Source organism: Tursiops truncatus, chromosome 3, assembly GCF_011762595.2.
Source record: "Tursiops truncatus isolate mTurTru1 chromosome 3, mTurTru1.mat.Y, whole genome shotgun sequence".
NCBI lineage: Eukaryota > Metazoa > Chordata > Mammalia > Artiodactyla > Delphinidae > Tursiops > Tursiops truncatus.
In genome coordinates, this window is record NC_047036.1 from 136,461,674 (window position 1) to 136,474,966 (window position 13,293).

General features: G+C 42.0%; 1 protein-coding gene across 2 annotated transcripts in view; it reads right to left on the reverse strand.

Moving 5' to 3' along the window:
* Positions 1–13,293, reverse strand: part of ATP10B (ATPase phospholipid transporting 10B (putative)) — a 360,931-nt gene that overhangs the window by 116,824 nt on the left and 230,814 nt on the right. Inside the window, exons 4-5 of one of the 2 annotated variants that reach the window (XM_073802772.1) lie at positions 8,498–8,792; positions 7,386–7,580 (exon numbers count right to left, since the gene is read on the reverse strand). In XM_073802772.1, the coding sequence (XP_073658873.1) occupies positions 7,386–7,580; positions 8,498–8,772 (470 nt within the window). In that variant the 5' untranslated portion in view covers positions 8,773–8,792. Of the gene's footprint in view, positions 1–6,088; positions 6,475–7,385; positions 7,581–8,497; positions 8,793–13,293 lie in introns of those variants that run through there. The other variant, XM_073802773.1, reaches the window with a different exon arrangement.

The following is a 13,293-nucleotide window of genomic DNA, read 5'->3' on the forward strand; positions in this document are numbered from 1 at the left end:
GGATATAGTTTTAGGGTAAAGAAAACATTGAAATATTGTATTTCAATGTTAGGACGGCCCTGGCAAAGCCTAAATTCTACCCTGTCAATCATTTCATATCCTTTCGGTTTCCCAGAGGGATGTTATATGGAGGAAAATGATAGTAGAATGGGGATCAAATAGCTACTATATTAAGAGCCACACAGATATGATATTTGAATGTACATTCTATGTGAGAAGCTGGGTTGGGAGAAGTGGCTTAGGCTCCGGGCCAGATGAAGCCACCTAAATCCCTCGCCTAAATCTAAACCTTGGTCTGGGTGTGCTCAGGAGTGACGTGGAAACGGAGTTAGGGGAAAGAGGTCCAGACTCTAGAAGGGTTTCCCAAATTCAGATTTTAAATCCTGCCACATAGAATAGAAGAGAAATGAGAGAGCAGAGCATAAGTTTTTGCTTTTAAAACACTGTTACCCTGCCCACTGGTACATGTGGCTCAGTGAATGTCCTTGACCTTTGCCAATAAAATAAACAATTCCTCCCTTGTATGGGTGGGAAATGTAGCAAGAAAGATGAAGGCTTAGGCTGGGCCTGACATTGAAAAAATGAGAGTTGAAGTGAATGGAAGTTTAAAAAATTATGTAGCGCTAATTATGGTGCAGACACTGAGTTAACAGTTTATAAGGATTATTTCATTCAACCCACATGCCCCTGGGAGACAGGTGCTAATGCTGGCCCTACTTTATACGAGTTGAAATGGCGGCTGCAGTGATCACGTAACTACAAGTGTCCACACATTTAGTAAGTGGCAGTTCTGAGACAAGCCCGGGTGTGATGCCAAGCGTCCAGTATGATGTCATGTTTTAAACATCCCTGCTGAGACTGCTTTAAGCACTCTCCTTTGGCACTGCATTGTAGAGTTGTTTCTACAGCTCTGCTACGTTCAAGCCCTCTGACATGTCATCTCACATCTTTTCACAAAATTTCCCGTAGAGAGACCATGACCGTTATTTAAAGATGAGACAAATGGGGACACAACTGCCTAAGTGGCTTCATTTAGGTCATGTAGTTAATTGGTGACAGACCCAGGATGAGGACCTCTGGTTTCCTCATTCTCAGGCTTTCCTACGGGGACACCGGCACGGAAGGAAACTGACATACAAATAAAAACAGGCTGCAGGCCAGGCATCTGCCTTCTCCAGCAGAGCTTTCCACAGCTGGGAAACCAGGCCCTCAGTGCCATGCTGTCAGAAGACTGGCCGCGATCCTGTAGCATCTGGAATTCTTTTTATGTTATAGCAGCCACCTGACTTACAGAAAAGAGAATCTCCAAGTCTTGGTAAAAAGTCAGAATTTAAACGTTTCTAGGGAATTCCCTGGCGGTCCAGTGTCTAGGACTCGGAGCTTTCGCTGCCAGGGCCCGTGTTCGATCCCTGGTCGGGGAACTAAGATCCCCCAAGCCATGCGGCGTGGCCAATAAAATAAAATAAAGTTTCTAATCGATTCATTTCTCTCTTAAGCTCCTGCTATCTCTTGATCCTGGTCTTTTTGATACCAGCATAAATCACACATACAACCTTCAGGTGACACATGAAGAGGCTGTGAGCTGACCTGTTTTCTTTACCTATTTGAATGCTCATCCTTCAGTGCCCTCCTGAAATGTCACCTCTTCAGAGAAGGCTTCCCTCAGCTGGCTCTGATGTTTTTGGCAGGCAGATGTGTCACTGCAGCCCATGCATGACTGTGACCCTTTGTCCATAGGCAAGGGACACTGTAGCTGTTTACAAGTTCCTCATGCTCTCTGGACTGAGAGCCCCTCGAGGGTACATGGGGCCTTCCATGTTGATATACACGTACTCGGTTCAGACGTAAGACTTGCTGAACAGATGAATAATTGTGTGCTCGGCTGCTGAAACACTGGAAGGCTTTTGCTGCGTTACAATATGGGGATAAAAACCTTCATGGATTCCCTTAGTTCCCACTCCTGCTTCCTTGTTGCCTGTTTTCTGAATACAAATAAAAATATACGAAGCTGGATGGAAAAATACAATTCTCTTTCTCGGTATGGTTTCTAGATTCATTAAATTGAGCCCTGGGAGAAACTAAGCTAATACAATTCTGAAGCTAATCTCTCCTTGAAGTCATTCCATAAATCTGATTAACGGGTCACTTTTAGACCACAAGCACAGTTGCTATATTAAAAGAAAATGCTCTAACAGGATTGTAATTCTGTAAACAAGGCTTCTGCTGTTTGCAAAAAGATTCTCTCACAGTATAAACAAGTCTAGGCTGGATGATGCGTGGGATTAAGGTGAGCAAAATTCTTAGGGTCCTAGTATTCAACTGTACAAAAATGAGGACATTTGATATCAGCTTCTCAAATGTGTGAAATTGAGACAAGATGGATAGAACTAGTGCTTGAGATATAAGCTTTCATGTTGCTTCTCAGAAAAAAATTGTCCTCTCAGATCTTGTATTCTTTGCCTGACATACCGTCATATATTGTGTTGGTCAAAAAGTTCATTTGGGGTTTTCAGTAAGATGGGATGACAAACCCGAACAGACTTTTTGGCCAGCCCAATATCTTCAACGTTTGGCAAAAGGAAATGCTCCCTCAGCATCATCACTTAAGATAATAATAACAGCTAGCATTTTCTATCTTCCTATTCTGGAGTTTTTCATAGAATTAATCCACTTCAGGGTTAGAATAACTTTAAGGATATATATTACAGAATGTCCCAAAGTGTGTCTGCTCCTGTTAATATGTGAAAAGCAATTCACAAGGAGTCGAGGCTCAAAACTATTTTAAGGTGATGATGTTGAGGACATAGTGGTGGCCTCTCCAACATGTGTTTCTCCTTCTCTTGGAAAGACCTCATTTTTTAAATCTGGACTTTTCACCTTCCCTGTGTAGCCCATATGCTTTCAGGGAAGTGAACCTCATGCTGAGCTCTATGGCTCAGGTATAACCTAATCAGCGTAATCTCATCTCCTGCTCAGAGGGATTGGTTCAGGGATGGGCATGTGACCCACTGGGGTCACTGAGAGATGAGGAGGATCTGTGGAGTAAGCTTCCTGGACCTTCCAAGAATGCTTCTGGAAGTGCTTTTCTTTCTCCCTTTGTGGGTTATTATATGTAGATGTGAGGGCTGGAGCTGCTGCAGCCATCTCATTGCCATGAGGGAAATCTACCTGGGGGTAAAGATGACACAGAGGGGGACTGAATGAAAAGGACAGCTAACTGCTGCAGCTAGAACGCCGATTGGCTGGATGAACCATGCTTGATCACCTGCCCACCTCAGCATATTTGTAGTGACTTAAGAAACAAAGTTTCTTCATTGTTAAAATTGTTTAAGTCGAGGTTTCTGCTTCTTGCAGTAGAGAGCATCTCAACTGACACAACAGAATATATATAAAACTGAATCACCTTGCTGTATACTTGAAACTAACACAACATTGTAAATTAATTATACTTCAATTAAAAATATGAATTTGTATATCCATTATCAATAACCATAAAGTCTTCTCAAGTACAAATTGCATGATGTGTGCTTTTCTCTTTTTTTAAAAATTAATTAATTAATTAATTTATTTATTTTGGGCTGTGTTGGGTCTTCGTTTCTGTGCGAGGGCTTTCTCTAGTTGCAGCGAGCCGGGGCCACTCTTCATCGTGGTGTGCGGGCCTCTCACTGTCACGGCCTCTCTTGTTGCGGAGCACAAGCTCCAGACGCACAGGTTCAGTAGTTGTGGCTCACGGGCCTAGTTGCTCCGCGGCATGTGGGACCTTCCCAGACCAGGGCTCGAACCCGTGTCCCCTGCATTGGCAGGCGGATTCTCAACCACTGTGCCACCAGGGGAGCCCGATGTGTGCTTTTCCAAGGTAATTTTTCAGTCCTGACAGCTATGATAATCAAGTATTGAAATAAACTGAACTTAGAACCTGGTTTTCAAATACTCTCTTTGTTAAACTATGATTCACCAAAATAGTGAAGAATGATCAAACCCATTATTATCACTAAACTTTTATCTATAATCATTTTAGAATGATTTCTCTGAAATTATATTATTAAGAAATAAATAAAATAATATTATTTGTTTTTTAAAAATAAAAAACTTGTATGTCCTTCCCTGCCAGTGAGCCTTTTTTCTGGATTGTTATCTCCTCAGTTTTCTGCCACTTTCCTGGAAGCTATTTTGAGAACAGAATGACAACAGCCTGGCCTGTATCAGGCCAGCACCCAGCACAGGTCAGTCTGTGATCTGATTGACACTGAGATTATCCCCAAGAACAGGCCTATTTTTCTGGGATGCTCAGGGCAGAGGATTTCTGGCAAAGCAGGGAGAAGAGAACCAGGCTCGCTGAGGTCCCCCTGTATCCCTCCCCAAGGAACCAGCCTCACTGTGCATCTTCCATGAGAAAAACAACAAAGGAGAAAGACAGAAAACAAAAAGTGATGGGGTGGATTGGTGACAAGAGAAAAACAATGTTTTCTTAAAAAATCAGTCTCTTTAGGAAAGGCGGCACACTCCAACAGTTTTTTTTTTTTTTCTCTCTCTCTTTATAATCTCCTTACTCAAAGGTGAGGAATGACTCAGTCTCAACTCTAGGTATTCAGTGTGCTAACAATACTCAAGACAATTAGATCCAGCTGAAAAAAAAAAACCCAAACCTTCAGATTAATATTTTTAGATGTGCAATTTTGGTCCTGTAGGCAAACAGAACAGAAGCTCATCTTTTGCTGAGGAGAAGGTATGGAAGTTCTCTTAGGGGTGCCCTGGAGACAGCTGAGTCCCTTGCATTACATGATCTCCTTAGAAGCTTCCCCAGGCTACAATTTTCCGAGTGGAGTCTGCCTCATAAACTGTCATCAGCCAGCTCCAAGTCATAAGCTCCATGTTCTCCCCCGGGGAAGGGAACTTCTTAGAAAGAAGCAGCCCCTAAACAGCTGTAGGGCACACATCGGAGCAAGCGCCTTTCACTCTAAGAAGGACCAGAGCAACTGCAGAACGTCTTGGGGTCCATAAGGTCAGAGGAAACAAGTCAGAGGGATGGTGCTTCTTGAGAGAGATGGACTTTTTCCCTTATTTGGCAGGAAGTCAAGCCCCTACCTGCTGTATTCATCTAAGTGACTGACTCATCCAAAGTTTCTTATTGCCAGCCTAGAAAGCACTCTTTGTCACCGCAATCTCACTGCAAGCCCAGCCTCCATTCCCTTGCTTCTTTCTGGGCTACATGAATTGTCACAAAGTTGAGACACACGGTAACTCTGTTTTCTTCCCTTACTGATCGAGAGCGTGTCCTTTTCCTAACAACCCAGTTTGGTTTTTGACTCAATGGAGTCTTTCTAAGACAACGACAGGTATAAAATTATGTTAAAGTACATGGCAAGACAGGTGGTGAACCATGTTTGTTTGGGTTGGGATATCAGAGAGAAAGCTTAAGGACAGTCTTGATCGAGCTAATGTGCATTTCACATTCTAAAAATAAAGCAATTACAGTTTGCAAACTGAGTATTTATCATACATCAGGAGCAGTGCTAAGTAATTTCCAAGGATTATCACATGCAATTCTCACGACCACCTCAGGAAGTGTTCCAATTTTACGAGGGACAAAATGAGTCTCAGAGAGGTTAGGTCACTTGCCTAAGGTCACAGAGTTAACGATTGATCGAGACAGCGTTCAATCCAGGCAGTGTGTCTCCAGGACTGGTTCTCCTAATACACTGCCTACTGCTTTCCTGAAAAACAGTGATGCCACTTTTCTCCAAGGGTCTCCAAACCTGCTCCAATGTGCTCATGGCCACACTGGACCTAAAATGGTTGTGAATTTATGCAAAACTCTTAAATGTCTAACACATCTGAAACAGCAAAGAAAATGTCACATAATAAAGACTTCCTAATTTTAATCAACGATTGACTCAAGGCTCAATTCCTTTTGTTTTATGTTTTTCAGTTTTAAACCATAATCCCCATTGTGGAGAACTGAACAGCTTCACTGTGATAAAATGATGCTATCTTCCTACCCCATCCTTCTAGAAACAGCACCTGCGGTGGCAGCAGCCACAGAAAGCTCAGAGCTGGGGCCGAGACTTCCCCGGGTGTTTCGTTTTACCTGCTATAGACGAGGCACTCTCGGTTATTGATCACTGTATCGGATTTGTACCTCCGGAGGTCTTCCCAAGCATCCTTGATGGCAGTGACCGTCAGGATGATACAGATCGGTATCATGCTCACCTCAGGCTGGAAGGCATTGACCACGGGGATAAAATTCAGAACCACAAGGCCCACAAAATAGAAATTGGCAAACCGGTGTAGCTGCTCAAAAATGTTCTTGGGTATGAAGGACAACAGAGTGTACTTGCTGGTCTTAATTTGATTCCCATGGTAATGTCTGTTGGGGTTCTCTTTGTGGGACCGTCCTTCAAAGGGCAGGTTGGAGACCACCACTCGTTTCCTGTCTTCTTTCCTTTTCAGCCTTTCCTTGCCTTCCTTTCTCATCTCTGCTCAATCCCGTCTCTTTAATTCTCATAGCAGGACACTTGAGCTCCCCATAAAAGAGGTTCTTCCCTGATCAGTTCCGTTGTTCAGCTGTCAGCGAGTGATGTTCCTGACATCTTTTACTCGCCTTGTCTGCTGAAAATTTCTCTCTTCTTTCAAAAGGAAAACTAAAAGTAAAAAGCCGGTGTATAAACTCTAGGGGAGAAGTATGACAAGGAAAGAGCTTGCAGAGAACAGGTGCAGAGAACCAGGTCACTTCCTTCTATTTGTTGAGACTCCACCTGTTGGAATGCAGACGTCACCCACAGGTAGCTTCCTTTTCCACCCCAGGCAACCAAGAACAGGTGTGCCAACTCTGGGTCCTAAAACCTACCTGGCTAAGTTCTAAAAGCAAGGAGTTTTAGCCAAGAGCCACAGATGCTTTAAAAACAGTATACATTTTCCTGTTTGGGAGACATTGCCTGTCACTCTCCAAAGAGCTGTTCCTGAACTTGGTCTCCTGAGATGATTCAGTCAATTTTAGAGTTTAGTTCTTGAGGTTTCAACCCTGCTCTTATGGCAGTTACACGAGTTAAATTAAAGGTTTCTAAATCTCAGCACTACTGACATTTTGGGCTGGATCATAATTCTTTGTTGTGGAAGGTTGTCCCGTATATTGTAAGATGTTTAGCATCATCCTTGGCTTTTACTCACTAAATGCCAGTAGCAACCTCCTTCCCGATATGGCAACCAAAAACATCTGCAGACATTGTCAAAAGTTCCTTGCAGGGCAAAGTTGCCCTGGTTGAGTATCACTGAATTACATGAATTGAAGAAAATTAATGTGAGAAGAGAGACCAATTTTTTGAAAACACTGATAAGTTTGCATAATCTATTTGCCACAGAGAAAACAGAGGAATGATTTCCCTTACCTTTCATATATCTGGATGTTGGAGCAGTTTATCTCTCTATCAAGGCGGTGTCTCTTGAAGTCCTCTATGCCATCCTTGACCATGGTGATGAACAGGACAATGGCCAACGGTAACATAGTAATCTCCCTGTGGAAGACTTCCATGGAGGGCATCCAGTTCAGAATCACCAGGAACAGGAAATAGAGGTTAGCCCATCTGGAAGGGGCAAGCAAGGTATGAATGAAAACCGTGGAGAAGAGAAATATACTTGTCGCATTACTGCTTCCCTATTAGCCCTTGCCAACTAAAAATGACATTCTCTTTCAGTGTCACCTCGAACATCATGGTAAGGGCTTTAAAATCAAATCCATTTAAAATGGGGATAGTACTGTCTACTTTATAGGGCTCCTATAAATATTACATGGGATGAATATTTGTTATGTATGCAATGGAGGGTTCCAGAGTATAGTAGTTGCTCAATAAATGATAGGTGCTAATAATTACAAAACTTAGGATAATGTCTAGGTGCATATTTTGCTTTATAATTAAAAGATAATTTTGCATATATTACCTCAAAAGAGTGGCTTGCACTTTTACGTTTTCCAAGTGCATCTTTCTCCCTCTTGCCACAGTGCCTTTGCACATGAAGGTCTGTTTGAAAGAACATTCTTCTGGCTCCCTTCTCTGACTTCTCTCTGCCTCTTTCCACCTAGTTAACACATTCTCTTCTTTCATATTAGACTTCCACAGTTACTTCCTCCTAGAAGTCTTCCTTGACTTTCCTAACTAGGCCCGATTTCTCTTGTACTCACTCTAATAGCACCATATCCTTCTCCTTGGAAGTATCTATCTGAATTACAGTTTACACCAATTTACATAATTCCTAAAATTAACATCTGTCTCTTTCACTAGCCAATATAGTCAGGACAATGTGTCTTTTTCTTTTCGCTCATGTATCTCTAATACACAACACATGGCTTAACACAGAGTAGAATCTGATAAATACTGAATGAATGAATGACAAAGCTTCTCAAGGTACACGCATTTGGCCCAGAAGGTAGCATTTCTGAGTTCATCTGAGTGGCAAATACTTGGCTCTAAAGTGTGTACTGTTCAGTCAAGTGGTCGTATACCTGTGAAACTGCTCCAAGAGATTCTGGGGCAGGAAGGTGAAGAGGGTATACTTGGTGGTGCAGATCCTGTTGCCAGAGTATCTCCTGGAGACCTTGGCCCAATCCTGGTGGAATACGTTGTTGTTGGGGAACACGACCCGCTGCTGCGCCAGGTTGTAGTTCTGCGCCCCCTCCTCTGGGGACAGCAGTGGTGTGGCTTCTGATGGAGACTGTGGGAGGCCATCTCTGACTCGCCACTGCCACCGGTACCAAGACGAGTCCACTGAGAGGGCCATGTCTGGCAGCAAGCTACGATCTGAGAAAGGACATGAAATCACCGCGGTCAGGAGAAATATGAGGCTTGTCAGCGCAAGGTGTGGATATGTTTACGACACACGGGTGGCATATTGGCTCATCCACTTGTCCACCCAACCATCCAAGGTAGACTGTGGCACACGAGGCGAGAAAAATATATTCAATCCCTATAATTCATACATTCTAGGGTGAGAGACATTAAGCAAATGATCATATAAATAAAATGCAACTAACACTCTGATAAGTGCCATGAAAGCATTTCAGCTGGTCGATGGTGTGGAGAGGGTGTACATGACCTCAATGGGGCAAAAGTGTGGCCTGGAGGACTGTGAACCCAGGGCTCAGAATTCTAGCTCTGGTTCATTCCTGACTCCAAACTGCCCCTTCACCTCTCTGGGGTTGTGTCCTCACCAGAGTATGAGGAGACCTAGTCTTACTCTAATTTTTTTCACAAGCCTTTTGTGAGGAACAAATTGGACAGTATAAAAAGTGGAGACGTGTCTGAAAGGGAAAGCTGTTTATTCTCTAGGTTTTCCCTCGCTCTAAAGTTTTCTGATACTGATGATATTTCAGAGGCGCTCATTTGTGGTCAGAACCTCACGTGAGAGTGATTGGTGAAACAAGAGAAAGTCTCTTTCCTAGGAAATTTGGGCCTGAGGTGACTGGGCTGCACTGAATGCGGATCCATGAACGCCATGGGCTTTTCCTGATCTGGTTGTCTGGGGGTGAGGGCTGGAGACCCCTCTCTTTCTTGCCATTCCATCTGGTGGTTTCTGAAACTGAGCCCTTAGTCCTAGATGGAGGAAGGAGGCTGCTTTATCTAGGATATTCCAGTTTCTGAGCTCTTTTAATAGAACCTATAAGCAAGCTCTCAAGGTTCCTTTTGGCCACATCTTGCTTAGAGACCCAGTAGAATTAATTCAAATACATACTTTATAAGGTTAGAAGCTGTAGATAGTTTGCTTCTCACCTAGTAGGCTTGCAGGATGATTTTCTTTTGAATAAATGGATGAGGGAATGTCAGGCATTATTAATCTCACAGTGAGCAACCCCATCTGTCATTGAAAATGTGATTCACTAAAGGAGAAGTTCCATTTCCCATTTAAATGGTAATATTTTACCTTCCTGATGCTCCTATGATCTGACCCTTACCCTAATTCTCCTCATGACTTTAATGAACCCAAATGATTTCTAATGCACAGACCCCAAGGCTGAAAGAAGCTCTTCAGAGTCTTAAGTAAGCCCTTGTATCATGCATGAAAAAAAGTAAATGCAGTTACTGACGCCCATCATAACGAGACAAAAGCAATATTACGACATGTGGTAAGCCCGAAATAATCATGTATGTCTTCTTTCTCATTATTAAAATAAATGCCCCTTTCACGGATTCTTTTTCAAAAATATTATTATTATAAAAGGAAAGGAAAGGAAAAGATCATTCATGAATAGAGTGGAAAATGCAAACAAGAAATCTTGCCTTGGATAATGCCATACATATCACATGTCTGTCAATTTTACGTGATAAGGTCTTCACAAAGGAAGACTGGATTGACACGGGAGATGCAGGTATGTTAGGTGGGGCAATTGAGAAAGTCCACTTATCATATTATATTCTTTTCTTCTCTTTATTAACAGTGTAAAATGAGCTTACTTAAAAGCAAAGCAGATATAAAGTGGATGCCAAACAAGTAGATGAAGTTTGATGAGGAACTGAATATTTGCATAGTTTCAAAGTATCTTTCCTTCAAGTTATTAATTACAATGGTTAAAGAAAAAGAAAAAAGAATCACTTTGTAGTGGAGAAATGTGGCAGACACCACCTTATCCAAGAGATCAAAGCAAACATCACCCATTTTGGGATAACTGGATATGTTGGGTCTCCTGATACGATATACTGAGAACGTCACTTCTGTGGTAGTCACAAGGAAACACTGAAAAATCTCAACCTGGGGGCTGGTCTCCAGAATTACTGGCTTAGGTTGTTCAAATGTCAAAGGTCAAAGAAAAGCAGAGGAACTGCTTCTGATTAAAGAAGACTAAAAAGGTATGACAACTAAGAGTAATGTGTGATCCTGGATTGGCTCCTGGACCGGGGGAGATAAAATAGGTATAAAAGACATTATTGGACAATGGGAAAAATTTAAATATGAAATGTGGATTAGAAACAGGATCTTAATAATGTTAAATCTTCTGATTATGATAATTACATGGTGGTTATATAAGAAATTGTTCTTAATATATGGAAACCAAGAGCGGAAGGGGTGGGGTGGGATGAATGGGGAGATTGGGATTGACATATAAACAGTACTATGTATAAAATAGATAACTAATGAGAACCTAACTGTATAGCACAGGGAACTCTACTCAGTGCTCTGTGGTGACCTAAGTGGGAAGGAAATCCTAAAGAGAGTGGATATATGTATATGTATAGCTGATTCACTTTGCTGTATAGCAGAAACTAACACAACATTGTAAAGCAAGTATACTCCAATAAAAATTAATAAAAAATAAAAAGCAACAAAGAGGTCAGCAAGAAGAAGCTAAAGAAAAATAAGGGGAGGAAGGAAACTGACTTATTTAGCTAGATTATATTTAAGTATGGTTAGAGGTAGGTACTCAGATGATGTCAACAGTAAACCATCTCAGCTCTGCTTTCCCTTGCGTTGACTTTAGTGTCATTTCCTAACTCCTGCACGCATTGAAATCTTACTTCTCCCCGCGCATACATGTATTACCTGATCCAGCCTTTTCAGCAGTTGGCTATATTTAGTCAGTACTTAATTAAATAATAATATATATGAATTTAGTAAATAAGCTCTTTTTCATCAGTCATTTGAAACAAAGAAGCTGAAGGAAGGGGCCACATATCATGTCTTTTGGATTATCTGTAGCAACTTGCATACGACCTTTCACAAAGCAGATGATCAATATATACTAAAAAAAAAAAAAAAAGAAAAGAAAGAAATTGCTCTTGCTTGCAGGAAATCCATCCTAAAGTAGTTATGGGTTAAGGAGCAAGACACTTCAATGGTGTGTATGTATATGTGTGTGTATACATATATGCGTATGTGTATATATACACAGTTAGCTAGGTAGGAGGTTGTGGAAGGGTGTTCCAGGCAGAAGAACTGGTTCTAGAAAGTTCATAGGACTGTTCTATAGAGGCCATGAAGTAGGGGACAAAGAGTAGCAAAAGGTGAGGGTGGAGAGGCAGGCAAGGGCGAGGTGGCCTGTTAGAGCTATTTATTACGCTGAGAGTAAGAAGTCCTGGAGGGTGTTGGGCAGGGAAGCGGGGAGCAGAGCTGTGGGCCCCAGGCCGTGTGAAGCACACGAGAATGGGCTGGATGGACCAAGACGGGGAGGCAGCTCCGTAACCCACTGCTTCCCCTTTGCTCCAGAGAAGCCACTTCTTTCCAAAAGTAGAACAGGAAACAAAGGGGGATTGTGCAATTCTTTTATCCGAGGTGTGGTTTATTACTGCTTTCAGAAAGGGAGGGGCATATCTGAAGCAACTCTCCAAGGTCCTTCCGATTGTAAAATCTCTCTCTCATCCTAATTTTCCCGAAATGGCACTTTCCACTAACAATAAACTTGGGGATTATCTTATTTTGCTAATGAACACTCAGATCACCTCTGGCTTGAGACAGTAATCCTCTCTGGCACCAATATCACTTTTCCACTGGGCAGAATGTCCCCTAGATGGGGTGTGTGTGGGGAGTATTTCTATACGGTGGACCATTAGTCTAAAATACTGGGTTAATTAGAGTTTGCTAAGAAATTCTGTTCTTATTCCCAAACTTTCTCTATCCTGCCTGGCTCACGTTTTCAATTAACCCTAGTTCCTTGCTTTTACATTTTAATGAACTCAGCTAAACCCCACCTTTAGCAGATTCCATTTTTATTCTTAGGGGTCAATTAACCAGTTATTCATTGAATCAAAAAAATACTTATTGAACCTTTGTCAGGATAAGTGCCACAAAGGAGAAGAGGGTGCAATGTGATTGCAGGACAGAGGGATGTGACCCCGTCCCTGAGGAGGTGGGGTTCACTGAGCTGAGATCAAGAGATGAGAAGTAACTGCATAAAATTGTGTGTGTGTGTCTGGATGTAAGTGAGCAACCTAGGAAGAAGCCACATTTGCAGGCTTCCTGTGGCTACAGCAAACATGTTGACTTTAAAAATGGAAAGACCCAAGTGGGGTTAGAAAGCAGGAAAAAGTTGTTACTAGAAAATTATTTTCCCTTCATGTACAGTTCTCTGAAAAGGATATCAGTTGGTCAGGACCGTGGGAGCGGGGGGACCCTATAAAATTAAGTTTAATCTACACTTAGATTCTTGAAGAATAGTACCCTATCCTGATATTAGAATTAATTAGAATCTAAGAAAGTTTCATCCTCAGTTAACCACAGGGGTTTTTAAAGCACTCCACCCTGAGGACAAAATGTGTAAATCTTACAAAAACAATTTCCTGTTAGACACTGAGTTAAACAATAACCACCTTA